The following is a 19,023-nucleotide window of genomic DNA, read 5'->3' on the forward strand; positions in this document are numbered from 1 at the left end:
CTTTTGCAGTTTCATTGGATGTGCAGATCACTCCAAGTCACGGTGAGATTAGTGTCGGAGAGTCCAAATTCTTCATGTGTGAAGGTAAGTTTACCAAACTGTGATGACTGTGAACCGAACAGTCCATTTGTTTCCCTTCAAACCTTCATCCAGCATCTTTTTACCACCATTTTTACGTACAAGAGAAGTTGACGGTGATTCATGTCACTTGACAGAGGTCTTTGTTCTCATGAAAATAATATTTTGATCATACGTCAACACACTACAGGAAAAAACATAAATGTACTAGGTATATACATTTATGTTTTATACATATATTTTTTACATATAAGTAATGGAACAATAGTGAGTACTTAACATTACTAACATCTCATCCTCATTGGTAGGATTATGTTGCAAAACCACAGTGCCTTATAAAACCATCTTTGAAAACCATTTAGTGACCCACTTATCGTTGGGTGGGAACTCTCAAAGACATTATCCACTAATTAACACAAACACTTTTGATTTGATTTTGGAGTCAAGGATGCAGACCTCTATCTTTTACTGAATTGTCCTGGTATTCAATGGTATTAATGATGGATCTCTGTTACACGATACGCCCTCTCATTTTTCTCATTTCCAGACAGAACTACGACATGAAATGTTTGAGTTTATATATCATTATTTTAACTACCATGAAATAGATTGTAATTATTTTTATCAAGCTAAAAGAAACAAACCACCGGATTCAGTCCATGCATGAACAACCTGCAGTGTAACATCCAGCAGAAACATCCCTGCTGGGTGATCGTTTCTACTGATGAAAATTTGGGATGTCTGTTTCTTAACATGCTGCTCTCAGCTGTTGGAGTTGCCAAGCACATGAACTGGTTCGGACCAAATGGAGACAGGATAGAACCGAACAGACCCGACATAACAGTAACCCGCAACGATGAGTCATCCTCCACCCTCACTCTGTACAAAGCTGGGGAGGAAAACGCAGGAACGTACAAGTGTGTCGCCACCAACGGGGACCAGCAAGCAGAGTCAACTGTCAAAGTGAAAATCTTCCGTGAGTTTTTTTTCTTTCTTTTTTTCTCAATTCGCACCTGAATGATTGAGTAGTATGAACTGAGAAGAAGCAAAAAAAGAAAAGCTTGTTTATTGAACTCATAGTATTTTATTGACTGCTCAAGGGCAACACATTACTCTTTTTCTTTTCAAGTGAGGATGGATTTTTCATCAGTTCAATAAACGGTCGGAAGACCATTAGAGGGCTGCTTAATGATCCTGTCTGTTGTGCGGTTCTTGTGAGTAATGGCTTTTATTTTCCATGAATGCCAAGCATCAGCAAATGTCCGTCAGAGAAGAAATCCTTTGCCAAACGGAAAGTTTCCTGTTATTTCATTTCCTATTGAGGCTATTATTAGAAGTGGTCACCCATGTAGACGCTGCGTATGTAAATCAATATACAGCAAAATAAGATTGCATTTTTCTGTTTGTAATTTGCATTTGTCTTGGCTCAGTAGATGTTTAGAGAACACTTCACCAAAACACAAACATCTCAATAAAAGTAAGGTTTTATTGAAGATGCATGTGTTTGTAAAGTAGTGCAACTGGATAAATGAAACATGCATTATAAAAAATACTTTCTAAATTAGTTGCACTCACAAACACTCCAAGCAAGCTACTATGTTTTACAGCAACCTCTGCCACCCATAATAAAGGAAAGTATTAGGACGAGTGTGCAGATGTAATGATGCAAAGTGCACCTATTTTGCAGGTTATACGTGTTACAGCTGCTGTTTTATTCACTTTGTATGTGTGTGTGTGTGTGTGTGTGTGTGTGCTTAAGGTTTTACATTAAAACTTTGAAATTTGAAAAAGAAATGCACTGCATAATAACTAAACTAACTAAAAAAGGTCTTCAGATTTGAAGTGTTGTATGGATGCTGTAGATGTATTGCCTGGAAATAGAATTAGTTATTCTGTAACTTTTGCATTTAATTCCACACATTGCAGTGCTCCTCATAAAATGATTGGTGAGTTTTAGAAACTACTGTAAAGTACAAATGCTTTAGTTCTGATGACTTAAAATGAGGAGTCGAGGGGTTTGTTACGCGTGATAATGAGCTTGCAAAGTAATGCCTGAATGAAAAGCCCTTCTCTGTAGATCCAAGGAAATTGGTTGGTTGTAAAATCTTGCAGCATTGGTAATTCATTAAAGAGATGGTGCTTTTTAGGTTTTTCAACATTAAACTACACAAACTCCTGTATCTGTAATATTGAAAAAAATTCTCCCCAGCGGTGAAACCTTGTGAAGAAGATGGAGTTTTGATGATACTCATAATAGATGAGTAAACGGGCTTTATGCATGTTGTTATTCCAGAAAAAGTCACCTTTACGAACGCGCCCTCACCCCAAGAGTTTAACGAAGGAGACAATGCCATCCTCATCTGTGATGTCATCAGTTCGCCTCCACCCACTGTCTTCTGGAAGTACAAAGGAGCTAGAATACAAATGGAAAAAGATGGTAAGCGCTCTGTGGACCCCTCAGACCATATTTCTATTTCATTTGATTACAAAATATTTTGTGTTTCTTGTTGTGTTTAAAAAAAAATGAAAATTCCAATGTTGTTGATGTTAATCAGAAGGTGGTCATACGTGCATACTGTACATGTATGAATACTGTGAATGTGAAATGGCTGAATTTGCAGTGGAGAAGCACCAATTGAGTTCCGGTTTGAGGATAAACTCTTATGACAATAAGCATGAAGCATTTTTAATAACAGTAATCTAATGTGACTGATTTCTTGTCAGTCTGATGGACTGCAAACTAAAAAGCTACAAGCAAATACGACTACAAGCGCTGCGGCTACTACGGCTACATGGATTTATCAGCATTAGAGAGCATTATTGCTTTTAAAGGGAGAAAATGATTTGGGTTTTGAATTTGACAATAGAAGGGATTCTCTGTTTTTCACCTCTGACACTGAGCAATATCATAATATGTCTGATACTGTTGGTATTCCTCACTGGAAAATAATAACACAAGCTCATGTGTGGGTTGAGATAGTATTTTAAATCACGACATGATTAAGTTTGTTCGGTTCATATTTCATCTCCAAGTGGGAGCGCTCTTGTGGGCTATATTTCTCCTCTTGTGGAGGTTGTGAAATGAGAGTTGGGCATGCTCACAGATATGACTTTGACGAAGTGGAAATTGCATGTATTTGTGTCCTAGATAGAGTATTCTTTTGATGTAATTTATCCCTGACAGACAAAAATACTCTCCATTTGTTATTGAACCTGTTGGAAATGCATAAATTCAACATGACATCTATAATGATAATACAGAATATTGTTTTTTAAATCAGCATCTGTTGGGAATTGTTGTCGGCCAAAAGGAGTGCTGTGTTTTGATTACATCACTATGCAACAGTCTGGGCTGCCTAACACCAGCTGTTTATCATCTGATACTGAAACACGCCTGACATTTATGTTCTTCTTTCTTTCAGTTCGCTTTAAGGTATTGCCCAATAACCACCTTCAAATTCGTGGCATAAAGAAGACTGATGAGGGCTCGTATATCTGCGAGGGTCGCCTCATGGCTCGCGGCGAGATTGATCTGCGGGTCATCAAGGTTGTAGTGAACGGTGAGCACACCTCACACTATTTCCTTCTCCTTTTTGTTCCCGTGTGCATGTTTTTGTGTCGCAGGTGTCCCATGACGCTTAAATAAGCTGTATATACTTAGAGGCAACCGGGCTCAGCATCAATGTGAAACCGGTTGCCAGGAGCAACCGTGTATCAAAGATGTTCCATGCTAATGAAGTCTGTTTCCTGCAACTTCTGAGCCAAGCAAATGAGTGTGCCTTAAATAAGTGCTCTGAATTTATCAAAGCTTCTGTCCCTGCCCCCCACACCCCCACCCACACCCCCTCACTGCTGTTTATCTATGCAACTATCTGTCCGTCTAGCAGTACTTTTCATTGTTTATCTCTCTATGTCCCAGTGCTCCCGACCATCCGGGTATGGCAGTCAGAGGTGAATGCAACAGCCGATGTCGGGCAGTCCGCCATGTTAACGTGTGCTGTTGATGGCTATCCTGAACCCATGGTGACATGGACAAGGTAAAACTCGGAGAGACAAGCACATTGCCCGAATAATTTCAACACGTATCTATATATTTTTGGAATTAACCTTTTGTAAGGCCTGACATACCGTCAATATAACATAGTATAGTTAAAAAAGCAGCAAACAATCAACTTTGATCTAATGATAAAGGGATTGTTGTTGCATGCAAGAAATGTGGTGCTTTCACTTTTTAGTCAGTGTTTATTTTTCTTCATTTGGGTGAATTCACATACACAATGCACATTGTCCAGAGCAGGGGTCTTCAACGTTTTTCAGTCCAAGGTCCCCCAAACTGATGGTGAGATGGAGCAGGGATAATTGTACGGAGTTTGGTCCGCCATCTTTTATTTTTGAGCTTCACGCTCCTTAGACGGGAGCATGAACGCGATCCGATTGGCTGGTGCCTGTGCTGTTGCATTTGCATGAAAGGTGCTGTGAGTGAACCGGTGCCCAGCTTGAGAGAGCTCCTATGGGAAGCTGAATGTGTGTCTGAAAGTCTTCTCCACCAGTTTATGGACTAGAGACTCATTTATGTTTATCTTAGAAGCCTGTTAACTTCAAAGGTTGTATGTTAGCACATTATTAAACAGCATTAGCACACTTGTGCCACGTCAGCTACTGAACGTATGCTGCATGTCTACACACGCTTTGGCTTTTTGATGACTATAGCAGTGAATGCAGACCTACCTGACTTTACAGGAACAGTGTTCCTTAATTTCAGGAACGTCTGTCTGGATCTCCTGGTGATCTGGTGGTTTGCTTTTACACTAAGATCTTTAGACGTTAGCTTCTGTCTGGATATTTTAACCTTTTTTATTTACTGCTGAATCAGTTTGACCTTGAAATCATACTGTAGACCCTTCTGTCTGCTTATTTTTTGGCGTCTTTGTTTTCCCAAATAATATGATAGTTTGTATTCGGAGAACACTGTGGGCTCCATGGGAACTCTGACAGCTTCACAGAGGACCGGAAGCGGTTGATGATAAATGAGATCAGTATCGTTTAAAGCAGGCAGCACAAAGGATAAAGGGCTTATTAGAAATGACAAGCTGCATGGGGGAAGCACATGTACTACATATATGAGCAAATGTCATTACATTTTTAAATTACACACACATCAGGAAGACAGTTGGGGAATATGAATATACGTACTGTAACTCACTGGTTTATTCATTGCAATGGGGTACTTAGATACAGGTAATACGAAGTTCATGAAAAGAGTGAAACCTGAAGACGGGAGTGATATCAATAGCCACATTATTCTATTATCCTGTGTGTCTGAATGGGGCCATTGATAGCTTCCTGCTTTGTTAAACTGTCCCTGTTCACCTTGTTTCCTTGCCAGCAGTTCGCTGTGCAGACAGCTTCGATTGGGGGCCACTAAGTGTAAACAGCCGCGGCTTTTAGCATTGTGTTGCCCTTGAACACATTGTTTTATGAATGTGCATCTATACGGCACCTGCCATTTGTTGAAAGCTGTATTGAAACCCGAAACAAATAATTGCAGTCAGTCTAAGGCTTGAGACCATTATCTCTTTTTCTATGGCTGCTAATGGTCAAAGAGATTTTTTCTTAGACCTTACTCTTAACACTGAAAGTTAAAACACTTGCAGAAGTAAAACTTTCAACCCATGTTCAGATTTTCAGCTTCCACCTCAGTTTTCCTTCCAGTACCTCTACCTCAGCCTCTCATCTTTTTTTTCAAGAAGTTTTCAAATTTTGCGGTGTTCTAAAGTTGTTATTTGAAAACAAGCTGTATTTTTCTCTACAGCTTGTGAAATGTTGCAGTTTATACTGGAGTGAATAGATGGATATGGACTGTTTAAACGCTCATGCTTTCTACAGAAACGAAGTGGTTCTCGAGGCAGGAGAGAAGTACAGCTTTAATGAGGACGGCTCAGAAATGACGTTGCTGGATGTTACCAAGCTGGATGAAGGAGAATACACCTGCATTGCCAGGAACAAAGCTGGGGAAAGTGAGAAGGAACTCAGTCTGAGAGTGTTTGGTAAGCAAGAAAGTTTCTCATATATATATATATATATATATATATATATATATATATATATATATATATATATATATATATATATACATATATATATATATGTATATATATATATATATATATATATACATGAACTAAAGCGTTAATAGAAAAGTGTGTGGGAATGAGGTATAAGAATATGTAGGTGGGAGAAGAACAATAGTATGGTTTGTGTCTGTTTTCTAAAGGCTACAACATGAGGTGTTGTTTCAGTGTGGGCTGCGATTGTTTCATGTAAAGATGAAGCTTAAGGATCCAGAGAACTGGCCAAGTGGGATGAGCTTTGCTTTTCTTCCCTTGTGCCCACTCAGGTTGTTGTTGTCTTTTTTCTGTCTTGTAACGCATGACATTTCCCTCACAAGCACGATATTGGTGCATGTAGTCGCATCAATTAAATTCACAATGAATACGCTGGTTCACATTGTTCTCCCAAACAACAAAGGTGGCCTGTAGACCTCAACAGGTAAAAGATTAGCATAAAAATACGGAGGACGGCTTTCAAAGCACGCTGTTTACCTATTAAGCAACATGTACTCCGTTATCTGAAAGATGTTCTGCGCTCCTAAAGTTATTGCAGGAAAGCTGCAATCCAGAGGCCCCTGAAATAATGTTTTACATGTGTATTCTTCTCCGTGTGGTATTCAATAATTCAGATAACAGGAGGTCACCTTCATTTATCTTGGTGAGGAGATTTTAACTTAACATCCTTTACTGTTTTAAAGTCTGTGGATAATTTGGATAATCTGTGGACCTCATCCTCAGTAATATTTACAGCTGCAATTATACACTGTTTTTTTCTCCTGTATTATAAAGGCCCTTTTATTTTAAAAGAGCATTGTACGACATTCAAGATTGTGCGAGTTGTGCCGCTGAACAACCTGTCGCCTTTGTGACAATTTTGTGTTTTATGTTTACAGTCAAACCTAAGATCACCTACATCGTAAACCAGAGCACTTCGGAGATGGAGGAGCAGGTAACTCTGACTTGCGAGGCATCGGGAGATCCAACTCCCACCATCAGCTGGAGCTCCGGTGAGCACGTCTTCACTGAAGGAGAGCAGGTAAGATCATAAAGGCTGTGTGGATGACAGTAGAAGCTCAATGTCTAAATCTCTGGCATTCACTTCTGCTCCTTGAGGGCCGATGTCCTGCAAGCAATTTTCCACCCGAAGTTATTGAACCATAACTGGCACAAATTAGACGGATACACCAGTGTCCCACCTGCATAATAAACATTCTAACCACTTAGTTTTTAAGTAATGAGTACACATGGTGGAAATTACACACTGAAACCACTTGGTATAGTTTAATAAAATGAAAGGATGTGATGACAGGGTCGTATTGTCTTTGAACAGGGCAAATTATGTTAAAAAAAAGCATTTACCTCCATTTTGGATGTTGGGGATATATTTGTAGGCCTTTGAGCCGGCGACAGCTGTGGCCAGAAGGCATCATGTCGTCCATCCGTGTCATTCTCGTGGAGGCGATATCTCAGGAATGCCTCAAGGGAATTTTAAGGCAGATTTGGCACGAACGCAGCGTTTGACTCGAGGGTTGGCGGGGGCACACAATCATGAGGCAGTAATTAAAGTTATTTATAATTTCCAGTTTGACTGATATCAATTCATCTCATGCACGAATTCCTGCATGTTTAAAATAAAAATGAGCTTTCTCACAGTGTATGTTATGTTATTACAACGTGGAATTAAAACCCTCTGAATAGTGACCATCGGCGAGGAGCACAAACCTGCAGAACCCCGGTGTCTCAAGGAGAGGAATTGAATACCTTTTTACCTAAAGAGGTACATTGATCACGCACAGGTGGGGGACGTCTGCCGCTTCTTCGACAAGATTACGGACTGCTCATCATTCCCCGTAAATTAGCAGCTTCTTGTAGACGGCCCAGAGGAGCTCACGTAATTATCTCAGCAATACTCAGCCAGTAATGAGAACCGTACTGATGTCAAGAAAATCCACATCAGAAACCCAATTAAACCATTCCCCAAATAATTATGCAATTTGAGGCAATGGCTAAACTTTATTTGATTCTTATTGTGCAGTATTGTCTGGAATGAGCACTTGAACGATCAAGTGTTTGTTTTGCATTTTCAACCCTGATTGTCATCATTCTGCTCATGCCGGAGATTGAAAAGTTGAATAAAGTATGTTCTATTGACTATCAATATCTATTGATACTCTGCCGCCAACTTTGTGCTCTTGGTAATGTTTTCTGCAATATTCCATGTACAAACCATCAAAAACAATGGATACCTCATCCGCATTCTCGCAGACCTGTTGCCGCCATGGCATGCTTCTTCAAGGTCTATTTGGTAGCTCATAGAGGAATTCTGGAGCCAGTCCATTACATGCACTACATTTTCTTCCTACAGGCACATCTAAACAGGATCTATCAGGTATGAAATCCGCGTCGCACAGAAATGTACCGGAGTAGTGATGCAAAGTATGCTTCCAGATTTGACTAAACCCCTCAGTGAAATTAAATAAATCTCTTTCTATTGAGAATCTCTCAGCTGTTTCTTGAAAACCCCAAGGAATGATCTCATCAGAGTTCATGAAATGGATTCGACTGCTGCATGCTTCCAAAATGTAGTCTGAAAACTTGACACACTGATCTTGTGATAGAAAGTGTGTGGAGCTTATCTCGTGAAATCAGACGGCAATTTGGTTAACAACATAATAAAAGAAAAATGCCATTTCTGTGTCGCTGTTGCCTGATCATTTCAAACGTTACATCACAGCATGAGGTTGCCTGGATCCAAGCCCAGCTCAGTCCGTCTATCATTTGCATAGTACTGTAGTTTGTCTAACGTTCATGTCTGTGTCACTCAAAAGATTTAGGGTAAAAGTGCTCCACCTACAATCTGTTTGACTATCAAAACACACCCTCTAGACAAAAAGGAAAATGGCAGCATTTCAAACAAAAGGGGCCAGTGAAGTGGATTATTCTGCGAGGTGGTTTAACGGGCATTTTTACCATTTTTGAAACCTGCTTACTACTGAAATTCATTGTCACCGACATGATTTCAAGCAGACTACCTAACTGTCAAGCGTAAAGGGCTGAGTGTTTGATATTCAAACATAGGTTTTGAGTGAAGCATCACTTTGAGCGCAAAACACGGCACCACCACATGACGCAAGTCAAGACCGGCCTACACGCTGACGCCGGCGAGGCACACATGAATGCCGCGCCCATCGACAGTTAACACCGCTGTTCTATTATCAAGTACAGATGTCCCATGAGAAGCAGCACACCTGCCAGCCGCTGATGCTCAACGTCCTTTCCAGCTGGTGACGGATCGTCTTCTCTAGCGGTCTTGAAGCTGTCATAAGGCGGCCTGGGTAGCTCTCAGAGCTTTGCATTCCGCCATTTTTTTTCAGAAAAGATTTTGCCCGTTAAGCTATACTGTGTGAAGATAGGAAACAAGTAACACACACACACACACAGGGGCTCTCTTTGCCATTAACAAAGAAACCGGCAAATACAATACACATTTGTCACGGGACAGATGTCATGTGACGCGCAGCTGTGCTGTGGTGGTCGTGTGTTTTGCGCTTTAGTCTGCAGTATGTTTCGTGATCCGTGGCATCTCTTTACAGCTGTCGTCACAGAAATGATTAGCAGCCTTGCTGAATGACCGTAGAGTATAAGGGAGAGTAGATTTCCTACATTCTCCCTAAAACGCTCTGATTCATCAACAAGGGAAATGATTTCCATGGTGGGTGTCTAGTGAGTGCATGAGGGAACGGCTGCTAATTGTTTAATCGTCCTGTTCTGATTGTTCATCCGATGTCCGTCTGTCATGCTGTCTGCCATCATCATAACAGCTGTATTTCATCCAGGGCGGTGTGACAACTGTAACAGCATTCGTTTGGGGTGGACATGCTGAACGGGGGGAAAAAAATGCAGCTGTTCAATTTTTCTAATTTTAAAGGATCTTAAGTGCAGGGATTTCTCAGAAATATGATGATGAAAGATCTTCGTGTTGCTCAGAAAAGCAGTACAGAGCGGTACTGTGCCAGTTTAGATGTGTGTTGATGAGGAATACAGAGAATCCATTTGTGGTTCATTTGAATGGGTTTTCAGTTCCTGGGCTCGCTTGTTGGTCTGCCAGTTGTGTATCTAGGACACGCACTTTGTTAGTAAGCAAAAAAAAGATTACGTTTTCCTCCCATACAGTACTTTACTTTATCACACATACTGTATCTGTAATGTTTAGTTCGTTGTTGGATAACGGATGTCGTGAAGACAAAAATACAATTATTAAAGAAATATTCCTGCCTGTGTGTGAAAGAGTTATACAAACATTACACGTCTCCTTCTTGCTACTAAATGAAAATACTTATTGTAAGTCGCTTTGGATTAAAGCGTCTGCTAAATGACATGTAATGTAATAAAAATAAGTCGTGGTGTTCTGTTGAACAATTCAAAGGTAAAAGATTACTGCCATTCATCTGCCATGACTGATGAAAGGCAGTTGACTAATACTATTTTGGTAAATAAACAATTTTAGCATCTTGCCTCTACAGTAAGATAATTATTTGCTGAATGATCATTTAAATGGGACCATAACTTATTTTCATGGTTTAATACTTTCAAATGTATAAAAGGAAGGATGCCAAGTTGAAAAAAAACAAAAACAAAACATGTACATGTTTAAGTGGTTTTGGCCTGCTTCTGCCATTTATAGCTAGAATAAAGTATTGATCAACGCGAAAAGAAAACATGTATTTGGGATTTATAAGAGTACTCAGACAAAGATGGTTTTATTCAAAGCAAATCACCAAACACATATGCATCCTAAAGTTTACTTAGACTTTAGAGTGTTCTGATGTCTGAAACTTGCGTGGTTGCATTTTTTGCAGCGTTTTCCCTGAAGCCATCTTTTTCTGTGACTTACTAGTCTTTCATTTTCAGTTGGAAATCTCGACCATCTCGTTCATTTGACTTTTTTTTTTTGTGGTCTCAGGTTTTAAAAGATAAAACACGGGGAGAGACAAATTCATTATGAATAACCTCCCACTCAAAATGTCCAGTGTCCGCATTAAATAAACATTGTCCTATACGCGTGAGTAAAGCAGCAGTGCACAATGTGCATGCATAGCGGGAGAGAAAACCAGTAGTACTGTACATTAGAAAAGGAAAGAAACAAAGAACTGGCTCCAAAATTGTTGTGCACTGTGCTTGTTTGTGTAGAGCTGTTTGAAATTCAAATTGACGCTTATCTGGCGATAGTTTCGTTTATATGGCTATTAAAATTAATATTTATATATTTATTTTATAACTTTAATCATCATTTTATGTCGGGTGTACGGTTGTTTCAGTCCTTTGAACGGATTTGCTGCGAGTTACTCAAGATAAGTCTGTTTGTTCAATAAGGGAAAATTTAAATGAAGTATTTATCCATCCTTTGTACACTATCTACATAATGAATGTTTGGCTTATTTAAATACATATTAAACAATTTGCTTGTTGGTGTAATTTTCTAGAAACATCAGTAGCTGGAACAATACAAAAGGAGGTTGTATTGAAAAATGACAAGCACATTAAACGTATATGATTCGTTAATGTATTTAATCGCTGTATTTTTGCAACGATAAAAAAAACTAGTTTCTTGACACATCTGCTATGAAATTCTGCTCTGTCTAACATCCAGATTGCCAATTAGAAGCTAAAGAAGTGAGAAAAGACATGCATGAGTATCTTCTAAGTAATGACTTGCCGTAAGAAAATGTGTAATTAATGTGGTGTGGCAGCGGCTTCGGTGGGGCAGCGCAAACAGAGGAATGCTTTGAGGGCTGCGTGCCGTAGCAGAGAGAGCATTGTCTTCTGCACACAGCAGCACGCCTGCTAGCTTAGTGTGTGTGTGTGTGTGTGTGTGTGTGTGGGGGGGGGGGTGATCACGTAAGGTTTTCCGTGATGCGCCGGCAAAAGGTTAACGACAAAGGACAATGACAATTTGCACAGTCACCAGTTTCAGTCAGGCGTCACCCAGTTAATAACCCCCTCCCATCCCCCCACCTCCTTCAGGCTTCTGTACATTTATGTGTTGTGCGCTTGTGTGTTAGTACGACTGAACACGCCTACATAATTCAGGATGGAAGGAGAGACGACGAGTCCCCCGGGGAGCCTCCATCGTATCCTTCTGAGCTTTCCTTTTTCTCGGCGCCTTCCTCTTTTGCACGTTCGCATTCGCCGCCGTTTCCTCTTCCTTTTTAGTCTTGACACCAACACCTGTCACAGATGTGGCTTGTCAGCTCGTCGGCTCACTTATGGGGGGCGGGTGGGTGGGTGGGCGTCGCTGCAGACGAGGATGATGTTCCAGCCCGATGGGTTGTCTTGTTTTAATTGGACCACGGCTCTTTTCTCGGTGCGCTGTGGTGACACGCAGCCAACTGCTGTTCGCGATGACGCAGCTGCACAGCGTGTTGTACTGTGACAGTGGAGGACTCACAATGCTCTTAGGAGCACGGTGGGGAAAAAACCACACGCACACTACGAGCGTTGCTTTTGCCATCAGTCCAAGAAGTGTTTAATGGTCTCCTTGTTCGTCCGTCATGTTAAGTACTTGAATTCAAAACCCACCAAAGGTTTTTACAAGCCACCGGCATCAATTATGAGAGGGGGGGTTTCTAGTTGTGAATGAATTAACTCTCGACAGTTGCACCTGATGAAATAGCTGTTTTATTCTTCTGCTTGTTGCGCTTCAACACTTATTCGCTATGTGGCTCATCACATCTCATTGTCATGCTTAACGTTTTCTCTTCAGCGTCATGCAATCCGTAGCGCATGCTTTCTGAAAGGCTTTTTGTCTTGTGGGGTTGGGCTTCTCGCTGTCACTGTGATTTAACTTGACGTGGCATGTTGACTGAAACAGTTGTGTTGTATCTGTTTGTTATCCAGAGGTTTGACTTGAAGTATTTCTGCATTCAGGAAAGTGGGAACTAAGACAGAGATGATTGGGCTTATGACGTATTTATCTTTATGTATGAGATTCTATTAACATTGAATTAATAATGATCGCGATCCAGTAATAGTAGCAATTATTTGAAATGATGAACAATTAGACATAAGCGCTGAGCTGCTTTTTTTACTACATGTTGTAATGATGATCATGATATAATTTCACAATAACTCAGCCGTAGTTATTTTTACAATGATGCAGTTTTGGTCAGTTAAACAATCTTTCTAGATTCATACACTGCTAACATTGAGAGCAGATGTAGGCACCAGGAGTCACATGGGGTGTAGGAAAAGGTGCAAAAACATGCTTATTATTGAAAAACACAGCAGGACTTGATGACTACTGTTGTTGGATGTTGGAGATGGTTTTCTTACCTGCACAAATAGACAACTCTAACAGAGCCAAATAACGTTGCATTGTATTTCACATTCTCATTCCTCTAAGCCTCAAAAAGGGATTGTTAGTGGATAACGGCTGTACAGCTTTTACCCAACGGGCCGCGTTGTCCCTTGCTAGCTGTAAAGGATTCATCTTTTCTTAATAAACCAAAAACCTTTTTATCTGTTAGCATCATGGGGAAGCCAATCCAGCTACTTCTTTGAGGATCAGTTCGAACAAAGACACACCAAAAAACTTCTGTCACATAATTACGCTTCACCAGTACAGAAATCCAAACCATACACTTTCTGTAAAAATATACATTCAGCCAAGGGACTGTGGATGTACACAAAACAATACAGACACGCATGCAATGTGCAGCGTCCCAGCTTTTCCTAGATGAGGATTACTTTCTAAGAATTGCTTTGCCTTTTGTTTCTTGTCGTGTCTCTGTCCTCTGCAGGCATCATGGACTCGGCCCGAGCAACACAAGGTATTCTAAATGCATGACTTTTTACCTACACCCAGCAATTTTTATATTAGAGGAGGTACAATTAAGTTCTGGACGAATGCAGATCAAATCTCTTGATCATTTAAGGGTGGGGAAAAATCTAAACTGTGACAAAGATGCCAATTGGGGCGTGTCTGTCCCTATCTCTTTGTTTTACTTTGCAGTGGTCTACTTCAGCCTTTGTTTTCTTACCTTTCAGACCTTTTAGCACACAAACAGATTGCTCATATTTCACTCGATCTGATGGCAATTCGTGATTTATAACTTCAAGATGTATTTCTTACATTAAAAAACATTTTTTTATAGCTTTACTTTGTTGGACCTGAGATGACTGAATATGTTTATCTTTGTGCAGCTGCTCAGTGTCAAAGCTCAGGACTGTTCATGAAAGAAAGTCTTCTGTTCATGAAAACTGGCCAAGATGCATCCTTTATTTTTCCCAAATTGAATTCCATAGCAAATATGTGTACTACATATGCGAGAAAATAGGTGAGAAATAACACTTTGTAATTTCCAATATTAGTGCTGAGTGCACCATAATAAAAGACCGTACAGATTCATCATTTTTTGCTTTCACATGAACAACATCTTTATCTCTCACAAAGCGCGTTGTCGATGATTAGCTCATCACAGCTTCAGGTGCGAGATCAAATACTAGGCTTGCCATTGTTATTTATACTTTTGTGCTATTTGAAAAGAAAGGAATACATATTTTTAGATCATTTGGTTCCTCAAATAGCCTTGCAGTTGCAATTTGCCGGAAGCTCTGGATCAAACAATTTGGTCTTTTCCTAATAGTCTTCTAAAAGTCTACAATTAAAAACGTGTCATTCTCTACTCGCTGCAGCAGGTGCAGAAGACTTTTTTTTCATCAAGCACACACTAACAGTGATGACTAGGTTTGTGTGATTTACACACGGTTGCGATAACATTTTGTGCATCAGCAGTAGGACGCTGTGCGAGGTAGTAACACTTATCCTGAGAAACGAAGCTGTACAAAAATCTCAAACACATTATCCTGCATAAATATAACTTTTGTTTCACAAATGATCTCTCAGCAGCAAATTAGTGATTTCAGGTTGCATCAATTTACCTTTAATATATCAGGCAATGATGGTTCCAACTTTCTGAAACAACAATATGGGGTTTGGCCCACCTGCACTCTGAACTGATCAGAGTGTCTTTTTGCAGGAGGCCCCATTATTGACCCTGCAGGGGAGGAGCAGGAGCACGGGGCAGTATGAGCATGCTGAGCATGATGGCATAGCGGGTAGGCCGCTATGGGTTAGTTCGACCAGCCACGGAATAGTTAGGGGACGGTGCATTTGTATGCGGAACCAGTTAAGATTTGGTACGACATGAGTTTAACGTGTCCTCAGTGGATTCTCAGTCTCAGATTCTCAGTTTCAGCAGTGTCTCTCTCCTCTGGTGGAAATGCTGCAGCGGTTGGAGAGCTCTGCTGACAGTTTGGTCGGATTTATTGGAGGGATTTCTGTCTGAAAGTTGTTTTTGCTTGGTTTTGTTTTTCTTTCATAGAGACACTAAACAGACCATGGTTGTTTGATAAGGAGGCTTTTAAATAGGTGACTACTGTGCTGCATTTAGCATGCAGACCGACAATCCATTGTTAGAAAACATCAATGAATCCCAACGTTAAGATGCAGTGACGATATTATCTCCTCCAGGAGAGGATGTTTGTTATGGGCTACTGTGTAGGTAAACTTGTAGGTAAACATATGTCTTTGTTCTGGTTGCAGAAATTCTACTACTGTATTATTTTAAAAGTGGTAGCATACAATTAAAAAGGACTCAATATGGAAGCGCACTGACTTTCTGACTTGGTGGTGGTACGTGTGTGGAATGTTGCAAAGATGCAGTCCAAAGGCGATGCAACAGGGGTTGAGGGAGAATGCTTTCTGCACAGGGGTCAGAATAAAAGGCTGGTGTGTTATGTAAGCTGGTATCCGCTCTGCATAATGAATGCCCCAGACATGCTTTGTCTATTGAATTTGCATACAAACAAGCAAGGGTTTCTCTCACATGGGTGCCCAGACTGGGCCTTAATTCCATATTTGCAAAAGCATCCGTGTCATTGTTTTGCCTACAGCTTGGACCGAGGCCATAAAGGCAACCAATACTGTAGCACAATCCACAAAAACATCAAAGCTTACAGTATAAAAGAATATTATATTACAAATTAATGTCCCAGATCCCAAAACTAATCTTCAGATTTACTGACTGAATATTTGCTTTGCCTTTGGCGGCATCAATTAAAACATCAGGGCAATTAAGGTTTCCAACCTGCATAATACATTTTTTAATGAGTAATTTCCTGTACGAGAAAATGTTTCTTCTAACCGGAGAAATTAGTTCAGAAACTGTACACCCACAGTTTAATGTAACCTGACGACAGCAACCACAACGACAAAGCGTTTGTTGACCCTGAAGGTCAGGAAGCCACTTGTGGTCGGCTGTTGGTGCATATCAAGTTAATGAAGGTAGGTATCCGCGTAGTGGCGAGGGCATTCACACACCTCGTGAGCCGGCCTTCTTTTGTTATCCGCCCTGGTTTCGATTGCTGTGTGACTTCCTCATCACTGAAAGTGGCACACGTCCTGGATATGGGTCACTCCCTTGAAAGTTTCTTCTTTTACTAAAAACATCTGATTGTGTGCAGTGACTCTACGGCCTCAAGTGTCTCCTACGTAAAAGCGCGGTTGTGGCATGTGAGGTAATGCTCTGCCTTCTAGCGTTGCGCATCAGCATATTTCACAAGTTGGTAAGCCCTCCCTGTGAAAAGCTCTATATGGTTTCTAGTGCTTCTGTCATCTATTATTGATAAACTCCCCTGTTCTGTCAACTGTGTCCTTATGTTTCCACATCTCTACCGAGCAGACTGTGCCTTTGTCATTAGCGTAATGTCTCTTCTGGTCATTAAAGGCAGGCGTTTCTCCATTCTTTCCTTTTCAGGTCACACTTCTTTTTGCAGAAATGAGCAATGTGTAAATTCACATTATGGTAATAGGAAATAAACTAACCTCAATGTTTCTTTTTTTCCTCCCTAAAACAAGCGATTTTCTGCTCCCATTTAGAGCCTGGATGGAAATGTCGTGGTGAGGAGTGACGCCCGCGTGTCCTCCCTCACTCTGAAGTATGTCAAGTACTCAGACGCTGGTCAGTACCTGTGTTCAGCACGCAGTGCCATCGGAGAGGACGATCAGACGGCATTTCTGGAGGTCCGCTGTGAGTATTTTCCTTCTCTCTGTTTCGGCTTTTCAAACTGTGTAACAAAACATTTGAAACACCTGAATTCACTTTTATTTAAACAGCACATTTATCGGGCACTGTTAAACGGCAGAATTACCTGAATGTCTTCCACCAGATGCCCCTAAGATTCACGGTGCAGTGGCAATATATACCTGGGAGGGCAACGCTGTGAATATCAGCTGTGAGGTCAAGGCTCATCCCATCGATGTGTCTATTGTGTGGCTGAGAGATGGACTGCAGCTCCCCAACTCAAACACCACCAACATAAAGATCTTCAGGAGTCCGTCAGCCAGCTACTTGCAGGTACACGCACGCACGCGTGTACGTCACACTACAAATTACAGTTCACAAAGTAAAGGTGCACATCACGCACAAACACACGCATACTTACCCTTTGTGTCATCAAGATTTCATGAGCATAGACTTGAAGTGAGGGGGGTTTTCTTTCAGTCATTGTGGAAAAAAAATAATGTCATTAATAATTCAGCAGTAGGAAAGCTCACAGCAACAAATAAAAATAGGCTTCTCTAATGGACAGACAAAAAGGTCACCTTCCGAGTGTTCGACTCACACAATTTGTTCATTTGTTTGGTACGCTGCCCTTCACATATTTGTTTTTCTCCTCCAGATAACCCCCGAGTCAGAAAACGACTTTGGGAGCTATAACTGCACTGCTTCAAATGAGATCGGCACGGAGTCCAAGGAGTTCCTGCTCATCCAGGCCGGTTAGCTGTGATTCAGTGAATTATGAGGCTTTTGTTGTTGTTTTGTTTTTAATTTAATTGTGCCATTTAAAAACTGATGATATGCAGGGAGTTGTTTTTGTGATCACAAATAAATGAGCCGTAGAAAATGTTATTGTAGTATAATTACAAGGCTTTTCCTAATTTCAGGACCAAATCATCCACCACAATGTAAGATTTCATATGTCAGAGTTTGTTTAGGTGGATAATAGATTTGGATGAAAAGGCAATGTAGCCTACAAAGGATAATTGAACTTCCCTTCTCTCCGGTGGTGTAGAAACTACTGCTTCTCTCAAGATTTATTTACCCTGAAAAGTAAAACACAATTATATTATTGTGCACATCCAAGAGTTTATAGTGTGTATTTTGAATTAAAAGATAATTTGTCAGAATTATAACCTTTCATTCTAACATCAATTCACAAACCAGCCGATACCAAAGATTGTCAATCCGCAAATAACTGATCCGTAGAAATGGAAGCCTCAAGTAAATTAATTGAAAACACAGAATTCTGAATAAATACCAGTACTCTGATATAGTCAATCTCAGTGCAGTTAAAATAGGTCAATTTCTCTCAATCTCTCCAGTAAAAAGTTCAGTGGTAAGCAAACCAATATATATATATATATATATATATATATATATATATATATATATATATATTAATCATTACACTTGAATGTACATTAGTAATCAATCATAAATAAATTAGGTGAACTCCAGTCCAGACAGTTCTTACAAAATGATACAAAATTTGAGAATGCCTAGTAATCCCCAAAATCTTCATCTTTGTTTGTTTTGTTATCTCCTTCAACATCATTACCTTCATGTTGAAACACGACTTTGTACTTATCTGACTGCAGGGGGTTTGAATGCCTCTCCTCCTCTTATAACTGAAAGGTTATCGTATTCAAAATATTAATAAAAAAACATTTTCTTTGTGCATTTGTTATCATTTAATGCTGATTTGAGATTAG

General features: G+C 40.2%; 1 protein-coding gene across 10 annotated transcripts in view; it reads left to right on the forward strand.

Moving 5' to 3' along the window:
• Positions 1-19,023, forward strand: part of ncam1b (neural cell adhesion molecule 1b) — a 58,366-nt gene that overhangs the window by 24,372 nt on the left and 14,971 nt on the right. For 3 of the 10 annotated variants that reach the window (XM_078098491.1, XM_040173353.2, XM_078098494.1), the window contains exons 2-13: positions 10-84; positions 845-1,054; positions 2,372-2,515; positions 3,501-3,638; positions 3,998-4,115; positions 5,965-6,125; positions 7,082-7,224; positions 8,554-8,577; positions 13,988-14,017; positions 17,128-17,278; positions 17,418-17,605; positions 17,931-18,027. In XM_078098491.1, the coding sequence (XP_077954617.1) occupies positions 10-84; positions 845-1,054; positions 2,372-2,515; positions 3,501-3,638; positions 3,998-4,115; positions 5,965-6,125; positions 7,082-7,224; positions 8,554-8,577; positions 13,988-14,017; positions 17,128-17,278; positions 17,418-17,605; positions 17,931-18,027 (1,479 nt within the window). The remainder of the gene's footprint in view (positions 1-9; positions 85-844; positions 1,055-2,371; positions 2,516-3,500; positions 3,639-3,997; positions 4,116-5,964; positions 6,126-7,081; positions 7,225-8,553; positions 8,578-13,987; positions 14,018-17,127; positions 17,279-17,417; positions 17,606-17,930; positions 18,028-19,023) is intronic. The other 7 variants (XM_078098492.1, XM_040173368.2, XM_078098495.1 and 4 more) reach the window with 3 other exon arrangements.

This window comes from Gasterosteus aculeatus, chromosome 1 (assembly GCF_964276395.1).
Source record: "Gasterosteus aculeatus chromosome 1, fGasAcu3.hap1.1, whole genome shotgun sequence".
NCBI lineage: Eukaryota > Metazoa > Chordata > Actinopteri > Perciformes > Gasterosteidae > Gasterosteus > Gasterosteus aculeatus.